At 38.2% G+C, this 12,958-nt stretch overlaps 1 protein-coding gene across 1 annotated transcript in view; it reads left to right on the forward strand.

Annotated features, from left to right (window-relative positions):
* The window catches only part of MTHFD1L (methylenetetrahydrofolate dehydrogenase (NADP+ dependent) 1 like), a 145,015-nt gene that overhangs the window by 28,920 nt on the left and 103,137 nt on the right, over window positions 1-12,958 (forward strand). The window contains exons 12-17 of the mRNA XM_086877226.1: window positions 4,710-4,846; window positions 6,086-6,132; window positions 6,984-7,091; window positions 7,996-8,070; window positions 9,417-9,519; window positions 12,732-12,808. Of these exons, the coding sequence (XP_086733352.1) occupies window positions 4,710-4,846; window positions 6,086-6,132; window positions 6,984-7,091; window positions 7,996-8,070; window positions 9,417-9,519; window positions 12,732-12,808 (547 nt within the window). The remainder of the gene's footprint in view (window positions 1-4,709; window positions 4,847-6,085; window positions 6,133-6,983; window positions 7,092-7,995; window positions 8,071-9,416; window positions 9,520-12,731; window positions 12,809-12,958) is intronic.

Raw genomic sequence — 12,958 nt, forward strand, 5'->3', positions numbered from 1 at the left:
CAAGATGACGAAGAATAAAAAGTGGAAAATTATGAAATCCAATGTTGCTTTTAACGAGAAATGTGGTGGATTTTTGAATGCTGGAAAATTTAAATCCTAACATTAATAGATTGGTCTGTGATGAACTACCTTTTCAAAAAGGTAAAAATGGAGGAAAACAAAAATGGATTGTATTTCTTTTTACTGTGTCTCTTGGGCTGCAAGGTGCTTAAAAGCTAAGAAGAAAGGAAAACAAAAATTAGAGGAAAGATACAGGGAAGAATAAGAGGGGGAAATACCCCTGTGTTGATGCCCTGAATTGTCTGACAGTCCAAAGAAAAGTCATAGTTGAGACAGTTGTCATGTATTGGTCATGTCATTACACAGCTCCTGATTGGGATTGTCTTGTCTGAGTCTGTAGGGGATTATGTTTGTAATGGAGGATTCCTTAGTCTGTTCCTGTCTTTGTTCAGTCATTTTAGCTTCATAGTGATGTCTGTGCTTTTGTACTTGGAAGCTCCAGTCACAACCCAGGGATGCCACTGCAACATTGTCATAACCCCATCTCCATGAGGTGACAGCAGATGCAACACTTCTGTGCTCAGAAATACATTTCTGACAATTGTCATCTAGGATGGAAGATGTACATAGATGGGAGCTCAATTGCCCATGGTGTCCATAGCCTGGCTGTGCAGGTTTCCATGTGGATCACTGGAATTACAAACTCATTAAAATCTTTGAATCTGCTGATACCTAAGAGCTGAACATAGGAAATTTGAAAGAGAATTGTCACATATCCAGTAAAGTTCTTGCTGGAGTCATGGTGGCTGGTGTTGCTGTGAGGAGGGTTACAGCTAGTGCAGTGTCTGTCTCCCTGTTTGTTTATTTTCTCTTTGGGAGACCTCATGTAGCTTTCCCACAGAAACAGCTCTGCTGTAAGCTAATGTGATGTATAACAAACAAACAAAAAGTCTGTGTATTCTTATCTTTGTTTTGATATACATAAAGAGAGAAGGCTTTCCAGTGTTATGGAGAACTTACTTTGCCAAGGAGCTGATGACTGCTTGGTAGGTGGCGAGGTTTAAGGCGGAAAATTATTGTGGGGTTTCTGTGTTTTGATTGAAAACATACTAAAGAAATTTGAAGAATAATGCAAATGGCTGCTAAAGTCTCTTGAAGTTCATTAAAATTTATTGCATTTTAAAGGAGGTTTTTCCTCAATTTGCATAAGGTTAAAACACAATTGAGCTAAAGTTAGCCATTGGCAGCTGTAATTTTATACCCATGTGAGCGAGTGACCTAAGCTGCAAGAGTGCAGTAGCGTAGCCAGCAAAAACAGTTCAATGTCCACAAAACAGCTTAAGTGGATCATTTTATTTATAAAACCCAATCAAAGTAGAGCAGGTACACAAGAAAAGATATTTAAAATGAGCTTTTGAAGGAAAATTATTGGAATAGAATTTTCTTTTAATTTCAGGCACTTTTTTTCTTTTTCTTTTAACTGAAGTTTAAAGCTGAGATTTTGGTGACTGTTGAAACAAATAAATAACTGTTTAGCTCTTGAGGTTTCCTGCCAGTTTAATCAATGAGCAGGGGTGTGTTTCTCCTTTTGCTTTCTAGAAAAAGATCTATCTCATAGAAAACTCCCAGTGCTTTCTGGTTCATATTGTGTAGTCATTTTAGAACAGGCCAGTCGAGTTACCAGAGAATTTTAGTAACGTCATACTTGATTGTACGTTGTTTTCTTCTGTGACAAGTAAATATTCTTTATGCTAACAACATGCATTCAATTTGTCAATTGCAGTTTCCTTTCCTTTCCTTTGCTGGATAGGAGGCTGCATCTTTGATTTTGCTGGTTTCATAAGAGTTGTAAAGAGTCCCTGTGCTGCTGTGCATGCCAGATCAGCCACCTGACACGTTTTGAGCTGAACCAAGTAAATAACTAGGGATGGTGTCTCTGAATTCTTATGAGTGTGAACTTCATATGTCTGATGCTCAAAAATAGAGGTAGCCACCAAGAGGATGACCTGCAAATGCCAATTTTTCTGTTACTAGTGGAGCCATTGTGTGCGCTGAATTTTTTGGGTCTGTGGAATTTTCTTTACTGGTAACTTCCAGTAAACAATTATGGGTGTCTCTTTCATAGTAGGATACTTTTCTTTTGGGTGTTTTGTTATTGTTTTTTCTTTTTGTTTTGTTGTTGTTATTTTTAAATAACATAGCTTCAAGAGTTTTTACCTTGATAAGTCTTTGAACAGAGTAATGCCTCAGGATTACTCATATATTCCTTAAATCTGGTTTTAATGCACAGGAGTAAGAGGATCAAGTAAATGACATTAGGACAAAAGACAAAAGTGAACAAGATAGTAGGAGAAAAAGGGGTAAGGAGAAACCATGCTAAGAATTATTTGAATGGGTTTGGGGAAACCAGTGCTAGAACAGTAGTCAGAAGGTGAAACTGGTAGTAAAAGTGAGTTAACCTAGCTGTGGTGCTCTGAAAGAAACACATTTGTACAAAAGTACAAAGGATCCCAGGACAAAAAGGAGGTGAGAAAAAGAGTGGTGGGAAAAAAGGAAGCTATCCTTGTGGCAGCAGTAAAATCCTGAGGGCTCCCTGTCCTGACAATGTAGAGATTAAAAGTATCTTTTCTTCTAGGAACTGCAAACTTGAAAGTAAAAGAAATGAAGTAGTATTCTGTGCTCCTGCAGTAGATCAGAAGGAAATAAGAAGGCCTAGTATGGATAAAAAAAGACAGTGACCAAAATTGCTTTTGAGAGTAGATAAAGGATATGCTCTAAATCTCCCACCTTTTTTTTTTGTCTCTACATAGATATTTTGCTAGAATTCTGTGAATTCCTTTTTAAGTCAAAGAAGTGCCATTCTAGGATAATGAAATAGTCTGAACAGTAAGTTATTGATGATGTTTTTAGAATCTGATGGTTGGTGAACACAATGTTACAAAATGTGGGAGAAAATTGCTAAAACCAAGTGCCCAAAGTAAGTGGCCCATGGTCACATAAGAGTAGTTCAAAGCGTAGAATTCAGGGAATCTCTTACAGATGTGCTTAACCCTATTGATTTCACTGAGACTTTAGTTAAAAGACTACTTTTCTGAACCGTAATGTGTTTTTTTTTTTACTAGAACAATATAAAAATGTTAATTTGACTTGCTTCCAAACTGCCCAAATTTTTCCAGACCTATCTATCCAGGACACCTTTTTTAAAGTAAAAGCCAAGGATCTGATGATGCTGTAAAAGATAGATTTGTGAAAAGTTAACATTTTTCATCTATTTTTTTTTTGTGGGAGAAAGAAGCAGTTTTGCCAATCTGTGAACTGACTGAACTGAACTGATTCTTACAATTACACTGGTTTTGTGCCATTTGAATTGGGATCTGAGGATAGCAATATCTTGGGAAAATTACTAGCTGGGGAAGGAAGCGTTTCTAATTAGATCTAGATGTTTCAGCTTGAGTTTTGAGGAGGTCACAGGATAATGACTAGGATCCATGTGCATGCTTGTATTTCCTTGGGAATGAACATCAGTTCTTAACATCAGCTCACTAAAATACTTCCCTGCAGGTAGAAAAGGTACCAAAGGTATGGTTATACTTTGTCAAAAAGGAAGATTTGCGTGAGAGGTGGTGTGAGCAGAAAAAGGACTGGGACTTTCTTCTTTTGCCAATCAGAAAAAGAAATGCTGCCTCAAAAGAATCATTCCAAGTGCATTTTGGAGACATGAGATGTGTTCATACCTCGAAAAAAAAAACAGAAAGAGAAGAAAAACCCTAGCACCCCTCCCCACATTTTTAACGTGGATGATGAACGAATGTGCTGATGTTGAAAGTAGGGAGACAATCATTTAAACTGAGGTGTCTCTCATTCACTGAAGGCTGATGAAGTTCTCTACTTGCAGAATCAGGTGGCATTGTCCCTTTATTAGAGAGGTACATATAGAATAGAGTCTCCTCTATGGACAAGAATAGAGTGAGAGGTTAGAGTCTCTGATTTGAGTTTGGAGGTCTTTTTAAAATTCTGTCCTGTTTCAAGCATGGTCTAAATATGGGAGCTGTAGCATGAGGCTTTTGAGCTTTTGTATGGACTATGGTTGTCATTGTCCCCTCTTGCCCTTAAATCTCTGAAACAAAAGCATACAATAAATCATGGTCAATTGAATATAGTGAATTTTGTGTCCTATTTTATTTAAAATGCAGCTGATGTGCCATTGTTGGGGGTTATGGTGACATGGAAGCTGGAGAGGCATAGCTGAGTTCTACAAACAAAAGTGTTGGTTGTTTAAGTTAAAATATTCTATTATTTCATTCAAAGTTTGAGCAGTGGGAATAAAAGATGTCATGCATTACTGCAGAAAAATATTAATACATGCTTAGAGTATCGTGATGGATGGTTTGTTAATGAAACTGGTGAGACTTTTGTGCTGTAATAAAAATGTCTAAATTCAATATATTCTTTTTAGAACTTTTGCCAAAATAATCTTCTCTTTTTCTGCTATCATAGTAAATTGCTTAAATAGAAGACACATGTATATTAGCATTCCAGCTTGAGCTGGGGGCTAACATTGTGGCAGTATTTTTGTGAAGATAAAGTAATCTTATTGAAATTTGCTGTACAAATATTCTTCATTGAAATCAAAAGCTCTAAGTTCTGATATCCTTAGCCAGGCTGACATCAGCAAAGAATTTGATTAATCTTTTTTCTTGTTTTGCTAGAATAACCCCTACACCCCTAGGAGAGGGGAAAAGCACAGTCACAGTTGGTCTCGTTCAGGCGCTTACTGCACACCTTAACATTAATTCCTTTGCTTGTCTGAGACAACCTTCTCAAGGACCTACTTTTGGAGTGAAAGGTACATAATATTTGCAGAATCTATGACCTCTTTCATATTAAAAGGAAATACTGGGGTTTTTTCCTTTTCTAATTTATTTCTTCTTTTTTAATTTCTGAATTGCTTCACTCAGTGGATTGTCCCTGTAGTAGCATGTTTGATATTTTAATACATATGTTACTAATAGATTAAGGCTTCTTGCACACAACTTCCTTTGCAAGGCTCATACCTATGTTCCTGCACTTAACATGTATTGATAATGTAGATAAAGTCTAAACATAATGAAAGGCAGAGGGATGTAATTAGCCATGAGCAATTTTGTGTGAGTACACACCCTTCCAGCCACCCCTCTTCTTGGAGACTCTTTAAATATGTTTCTAAATATTACTGTCTAATTATTCCATGGGAAAGGGCCCACATTGGATATTTCCAAGCAATACAAGGAATTCAGCAGTTATGGTTCAGCTGTGTCAGCAGCACACGTTTGGCTAGGTCTGAACCTCTTCTCTCTGTTCTCCTGAGCTGTTGTCTCTAATTGTGGGCTGCTGCTTTTTGCCTAGAAACCCTATAAGAACCTGAGGGCCAGGTAAGACCCAGACCAAGCCCATCTTCAATGCTGATAGGAAGTAATGCAATCTTTTTTTTACCATTTCTCAGCTGAAACTGGTGCCTAACTGGGCAGGCACTCCCCATCTGCTCTGCTTTGCTTTGCTGAAGTTTAAGTTAACAAGTTTGGTTTCAGCTGGAAGGCTCCTGGTGCTTGGTGCTTCTCAGCTAAGACTGGTGCGTGTGAGTGCCTTAATCCCTCCACTCAGCTTGTGCATAGGCAGCAGCAAATTTCTTTGCCTGTTCTGTGAGAGGTAGAGGGGAAGGAGTGCCCAGGTGAGGGTGTGAAGGTTTCATTTGGAAGCAGTGCTTGCTTGTGACTGCTTTGTCTTTCCACCCAGCAGCTGCATGTGCATGACTGTGTCCTAAATCTGGGCAGGAGCAGAGGGTAGCCCTTAGGTAGCCAGAGCCTGTACCACCCATCATGTGTAGGCTTTCATTTCATAGCAAGAATTCCCTTTTTACTACCTGCTGAAAAAAAAAAAAATAAGCCAGCAAGATTAAAGAAATCATGTTTATTTGGGTGCGTTGCTGATCTTCTAATAGACATCAAAAAGCCAAGAATGCATCATCATTGCTGTATGTTTCACTTTGTGTTTTTAAAGGCAGTTGTTTTTTTCCAAAACTGATGTGAGCATGTGCTTCCCTGTGCAGGTGGAGCAGCTGGAGGTGGATATGCTCAAGTGATCCCCATGGAGGAGGTGAGACAGCCTCAGCTTGCAGTCTGTGATACAGCTTAATGGGCATGATGGTATTCAGTTGAAGATTGGACTTGATGATCTTGGAGGTTTTTTCTGACCTTAATGATTCTGTTATATTCATAGTGCTTGTTTGGAAATGTGTGGCAGTTAGAGAGAGTCTAATTTAGAGCTCAGCAAAATCTCTCCATGGCCAGAGTTGGTGAGGAACCACTTGACCGCGCACAGCTTGTCCAAGCAGGGTTCTAATGTCAGCCCTGAAGTGCCATTAAAACTGACCTTCCAACTCCATCTGTCAGACATGTAAAAGATGCAGTACCTTTGTAACACAAGTCTTGATTTAAGATGCTCATTTCAGAGTTATCACAAAACTTTGTCAGACTTTGTATCAGCAAAGTTCATGCCTGTGAGGTTAGAGGCTGTTCTCCTGCAGCTAACAGAAAGCTGGCATATGGTCCCAAAGCCAGGATGTATGCTGTGCTCTGGGGCAGATTCAGCAGTAATCCACACCTCTGGTCCAGCTCAGTTAGTAGTTAGCAACACTAAAGTGATTTGGTGTTAATGATGTGGAACTGTAGCTCTTGGCTTCTTATTCTTGAATCATTTAGCAAAGAATTAAGGTGTTCTTGACTTTGTTTGGCTTCACTTAGAGTAGTTTACCATGTACTCAGATGAAAACAAGTCTTTCATATGGCCCAGTGTGTTTCCACCTGGTAATCTCTAGCCTACCCTGACAGCTGACTAATCAAAACTCCAATCTCAAAGAGATAGCAATGATTTGTGCTGCTAATTTGTCATAGTGAATTGAATTCAATATTTTCTTATAAAAAGATCTTGTTGTTTCCCCCTTCTAGTTCAATCTTCATTTAACTGGAGATATTCATGCTATAACTGCTGCAAATAATTTGCTGGCTGCTGCTATTGATGCTAGGATCTTGCATGAGAATACTCAATCTGATAAGGTGAGAGTTATTTTCTCCTATCCAGATGGCGTTTTTAATTTTCAGTTTTTCAATAAACTGCATTTCAAAGAAAAGGATGTTGTTTATCATTTTATATTTTTACCATGTAAATAGTAACTGTTGCTGAAGCCATTTTATGTTCTGCTGGGAGATTTTCCATATACAATGTATTCTTCTGGCAAATTGCTATCATAAGGTAGTCTTTAAGATAAGGATCTCATGCCTAGAACATTGACAAGTATTTCCTACTGTACTAAATAGTGTAACAAAGCATGTTTTCCCTACCCATAATCCTACTGTTTTCAGTAATTTGAAGACTCACTTTAAAGTTACAAATTGCATTTGAGATGTGTAGTTGGGTATGATATACCTTAAGAGGAAGGAATTAAGGGGAAAATAAACTAGATCCTTGTCCCTCTGCTAAATATATTCTGACCTTAAACAAATCTTAACTTGGGGCTTTAAAGGGAAGGGAAAAGACCAAAGGAGCCTCTTCTTTCTGTCTGCAGTATTAACACTGAGCAGGGTTATCATGTTCCCTTTGCTTGGTACATTTGTACACAATATACAAGTGTACATTTAGGCCAGTTTGGAAATTACAATTGTAGTTTAAATACTTTGGATCTTGGTTAAGGTTTTAAAAGGTTCCCAGTTTAAAAATTAATATATATTTTTTTGGTAAAACAGAGAAAACCAATAATTTCTGGCAATTCTATTTTAGACTATTAAATCATAGACATGGCTCAGAAGCCTGCCACCTTCTCAAAATTGTTTTTTAAGTCTCTAACCAGAAGTCCACAACCTATGTGGTTAGGAAATTTGTACTGAAATTAGGTGGAATAAATTAAAAAAGACATCAGCTTTTTATAACTTTTTCTTTCAACTTCTTGTGTGTTTTTTCTAGTCTTTGTATAATAGGCTCGTTCCAGTAGTGAATGGCATGAGAGGATTTTCTGCTATTCAGCTTGCCCGTCTGAGAGTAAGTTGTTAATTCTGTCTCTCCTCAATTATGGTGTCTCTTCATGAAATGTATTCTCTTACACAACTTGTTTAAAATTACTTGATGTATGGGACTGAGTTTGTATAAATCCTCATGAATATATCAAGTCCAGGCTTTTTTCTGAAAGCATCATCCTTGGAGTAATAGGATCTGGGTCTGATATTATTATTATTATAACTAACATTTTTGCTATTCTTTTCTCCTGAAATAAACCAGTAATGTTTTTAAATGCTGTGTCTCTTCTGATGAAATGTTAGAGTTTTTTAAATACTTTTCCAATTATGGTATAGTCACATTTGAAAGCTCACATTCTTTGGTTTTGCAATATTTTCTGATTTTGAAAGTTTAATATAGCATATATTTCTGGTGTTTTATTGATGTCAGTTTGATGGTGTTCTTCCTTCAAGGGGTACATTTGTATGCTCAGTATATTTTTGCATCGCATCTTGCTCCCTGAATGCTTCCAGAAGAGCTTCCCGTGCAATTCATGTGTGAATAACATGTCTGGATTTGAGAGTGCCATTCTGATAAAAACCCAGAGAGGAGCACAGTCCACTAGTGTAGGAGAAAGAGAATATGAACCCCTCAAATATGACCCTTAAGGACAGCTCCAGTTTTTCTGTGGCCAGTTCTATGATTGCTGTTGGCCTGTGAGTCCTGGCTGATCATCGGACAGCAATGGACAGCTGCCAAGGGCACACTTGGAATTCAGGGGTGGAAAGAAGGATAGAGGTAGTGCCAGCTTCTGTTTTGGTGGGGGGGAAAAGAGTTCTCGTAACATTTTAAGCTTTTGTGCTGCTCAGTTGAATGTCAGTAAACTAAAATGAGGATGATGCCTGCTTGACTCTAAGGCAGACTTAGGCTCAGAGATTGTTCCATTGGAATTCTGGGATATTTTCAGTTTATTCTTGTTTACACTGCTACAGATAACAGGTTAGGGAAAGAAGGGGAGCGTTTGCTTTATTCATACCATTCATATTCATTCATACCAAATGTCTCTATATTTGAATTGATTTTTCTCTTCACATGAGCTGCAACTGAGTAAATAAAAGTTTGGCTTTGTAACATTCAAATACATGAATCATAATTTCCAATATAATTGAATTATTTTGCTGTGAATTATTCTCAGTGTAATGATTCCTTATATCTAACAAGATGTCAATTGTAAAGAAATCACTATGGGATCAGGTTGCATTTTTCTCCAAACAGGATTACCAAGATTGAAACGCCTCACTTATATGTGTGGGGTTGATAAGCCAGAGCAGCTACACCATTTGAAACAAATAAGACATTTCATTGCACTTCTTGAACTTGTTTGTGTGTAGAGGCTGGGAATAAACAAGACTGATCCTGAGACTTTAACAGAAAAGGAGATCGGTAAATTTGTACGCCTTGACATTGACCCATCAACCATAACATGGCAAAGAGGTATGTAGTCACAAAGTTTCACTTCATCTTGGATTTCATCACAACTTATCTCCTAATTTACTTAATTTTACCTGAATCAGAGCTGTTTCTGTTCTGACAGCAAGAATAAGCAATTTGCAAGTGGGAAGTGTGGGTTCCTAACAAATGCAGGCACAGAATGTTGCTCCAAACTTGGTCAATTATCTGCAATAGCTCAAGAGTTGGCTAAAATTCAGAAGGATAGGTTTCTTTGACAGTTTGAATACATCCCCAGTCGCTCTCACATTAGGTAATACCTCTCCAGCCATGTGAAAGTGTCTATTCTGTGCATTTTGCAAATCTTAGCCATTCTTTTCTTAACTGTGTCTGTTATGGTTCTAGATTATTTGTATTTATTCTTCTTGATTTTGGTCCCTCATCTTCCCAAGCTCAGCAGCTTGGGTGCCTCAAGAGACTTAATAGGCTTAAGGGATTATGTGTTTTTCTGATTTTTGAGGTCTCTTGAGTTGTTTGCTTCATTTGGAAAAAGAGATGAAAGATGTGGTACTGTTGCCAAGCAAACTGATATCCCCTCTGATGCTCTTAGACAACTCTCTTCTTTTTTTTCCAGCTCTAGTGCTGGGTCAAATTTCACTGTTTACCTCAATTTCTATACCTACATTTTTCTTCTTTAGGGAAGTACACTCTGCATAAAGATTTGAGCTAAATACCACTGGATTTTATTTTCTTTCTTAGTTCTCAAACACTAAAGTTATCCCTGTTAAATGGAATGTATTGTGATGCTTAGAAAAAAGGGTGAATCCACTGAGAAGGGAGGAGTCTTGGCCATGTTTACCGTGCCCTTTGTATGCATGTCATCTCAGACTTGGGATATTTTTCTCAAGATAATTCTGGGGATGTGGCATAAAATGTTTTTTATTAGTCACACAGTGTGTCTGGAAGAGACCTGTATTAGGATAAAGAAGTAATAGAAATGTTTAGTGTAATATGACTCCTCTTTTTTATCAGCATGGGTTTGGGAGGAGGCAACATTGCTCAACAGCTGTTAACCTCAAGGGAGTTTTTTAATTAATCTCAAACAATGTTAGTGAAATTTCTATTCAACACAGCTCTATATGATGTACATACCTTAAACATTTTAGGGAAAAAACCCTGGCTTTAGGAATGGTTTAGATAACTTGGAGGCTGTTTTATTTAGGACTGTTTCTGCAGTCCATATGTCTATGAAGCTTGTTACATACCAGGGCATTTGTAGGGAAAAAGAGCTAAGCTATCAGATCTTCTGAAAATTAATTGTAGTCTGGACCTGTTTCCATAGAAGTATCACAAACTTTCAGTTCACTGTCAGCTTACACTAACTTGAAAATGTACAGTATACTGAAAAGTGGGAAAGCTTTCCCGTTTTTCTTTCCCTGATAGTCAGATTCTGTTTACATCTCTAGAGGATAAGGAAGTGGATACATTAAACCTAACATTTATTTGAACCTAAACCTAAAAGGAAGGTTTACTTTGGGTAAAGGAGGAAGGAAGATTTGGAGAAGGAAAAATTTATGGCAAAACCAGTTATTTCTTATTTTATTACTACTTAGTGCATCTATTGGAATCTTCTTGGACAGTGAGTGACCACAATGAGAAAGTATATCTCAGTCAGCAGGAGTTGCAGGAGCAGTTACAGTTTCATGGTGAGGGTGTTTAGGTGACATGATTTCACATGTCCAGATAAAAAAGCAGCTCACTGGCTGTGCAGCCTGGTGGGAAGGCAAGCTCCTGCCCTCAGGAGTGCCTGCACAGACAGGAGAGATACAGGTCTGCTGAAGCCGTGTTGTGAGACTGAGCTTCCGAGGAAGAGAAGGGAGAAGTTTGTGCTGGAGAGATCAGCTTGCCATATGGCTTCATAGTGCCATGTGGCATCACAGCTTGGTGCAAGACTACAGATTCCATGTTCCAGGCTCTGCTCTGCAATTTCTGCCAATGGTGTAGTATTTTAGAGTATGACTGTATATATATAGAAACCAAAACGTGTTGGCCAAATCTGTGTTGTACCATCCCTTAAATGGAATTCCTGAAGAAATTAGGGGCCTAAAGACTGAGTAGAGGGAAGAAAGTATGTGTGGTATTTACAACAGCCCCAAGAGAAATGCCCAAGAAGGGGGAAGTGACTTAAATCTTGGTTTTCTCCCAGCTCACTCACAACCCTGAACTGGAGTTGTGGAACATGAACATTCAGAGTCACTCTTGTTCTTGGGTAATTATGTCATCTTTTTCTGTACAGACAGAATTTTTTTTTAATCACCAAAAGCAGCAGGAAAAGTGGAAGGAGCTCACTTACCTTGAGTACTGACAGCTTCTCTGGAGGTTCCTGGACTCTCTGCTTATAAATGAACAAGACTCAAATCTCCCAGAAGATTGAGTTCATTGCCAAGCTACAGGCTGAACTTATCAAGAGTCCTCTTGCACCTTTTATTTTAGGGTTGGTGCAAACTTGAGCATTTCTAGGACTACAGAGCCTGTAAGAAAAAGCGAGTCTATTTTTTCATTCTGTAGGAATTGACGTGTCCCCTTGTCCTATCACTACACTAGACTCTTGTAAAAAGTCCCTCTTTGGACCCTTTAGGTACTGGAAGATGCTATAATGTCTCCCAAAAACCTTCTTTTCACTAGGCTGAACAGCTCCAGCTCCAGCTCTCTTAGCCTGTCTTCATAACAGAGGTGCTCCAGTCCCCTGATCATCCTCATGCTGTGCAGCTGAATGTAGTTTGTTAGTTTCTGTGACGCATGTGAAAGATACTTGTCTGGAAAATCCAATCTGACATCATAATCATCCTTTAAAAGAGGAACTGACCAAGTCCAACCAACATCATGCAGTCTTAAAATCAATTCTTAACAAGTCAGTGATGAAGAAGATGGTTTGAAGTAGACGTGGTACTTTGTGTCTACTAAGACTGCTTTTTTCTTATGTAGGTAAAATACTAAATTTTGTGTTAGAATACTAAGGAACAGCTTCAAATGCTGTTCAAATAAAGTGTATTTGAGTTGTTTCAACCTGTCATCAAATGGTACCAACTAGAAGGGAGCAACCAAGCCAGTGCCGGTGCTGATATGCAGAAATGTGGCTGTCTGGTTACCCTGTTGGAGCAGTTGAATCTTATATATGTAACAACAGGTTTGTCTGGAAAAACCCATATTCCAGAGTCCTTGTTAACATGTTTGCTTTTGCCATTCCCTTATTTCAGTGGTGGATACAAATGACAGGTTCCTGCGCAAAATAACAGTTGGGCAGGCAAATACGGAGAAAGGATTTGTCCGTCAGGTATGTAAAAGCAGTTAATAAATCATGTTCTGGACAGACTTTGCATTAGAGTCTGAGAGAGTTTTTTCAATTTGAATTGCCATATTGATGTCTGTTGCTGCTGTATAGTGATCTTGCAGTGAAACTGATGGTGTTAATGAGTGACTGAAT

Source organism: Cyanistes caeruleus, chromosome 2 (genome assembly GCF_971803275.1).
Source record: "Cyanistes caeruleus chromosome 2, bCyaCae1.hap1.1, whole genome shotgun sequence".
NCBI classification, from domain to species: Eukaryota; Metazoa; Chordata; class Aves; order Passeriformes; family Paridae; genus Cyanistes; species Cyanistes caeruleus.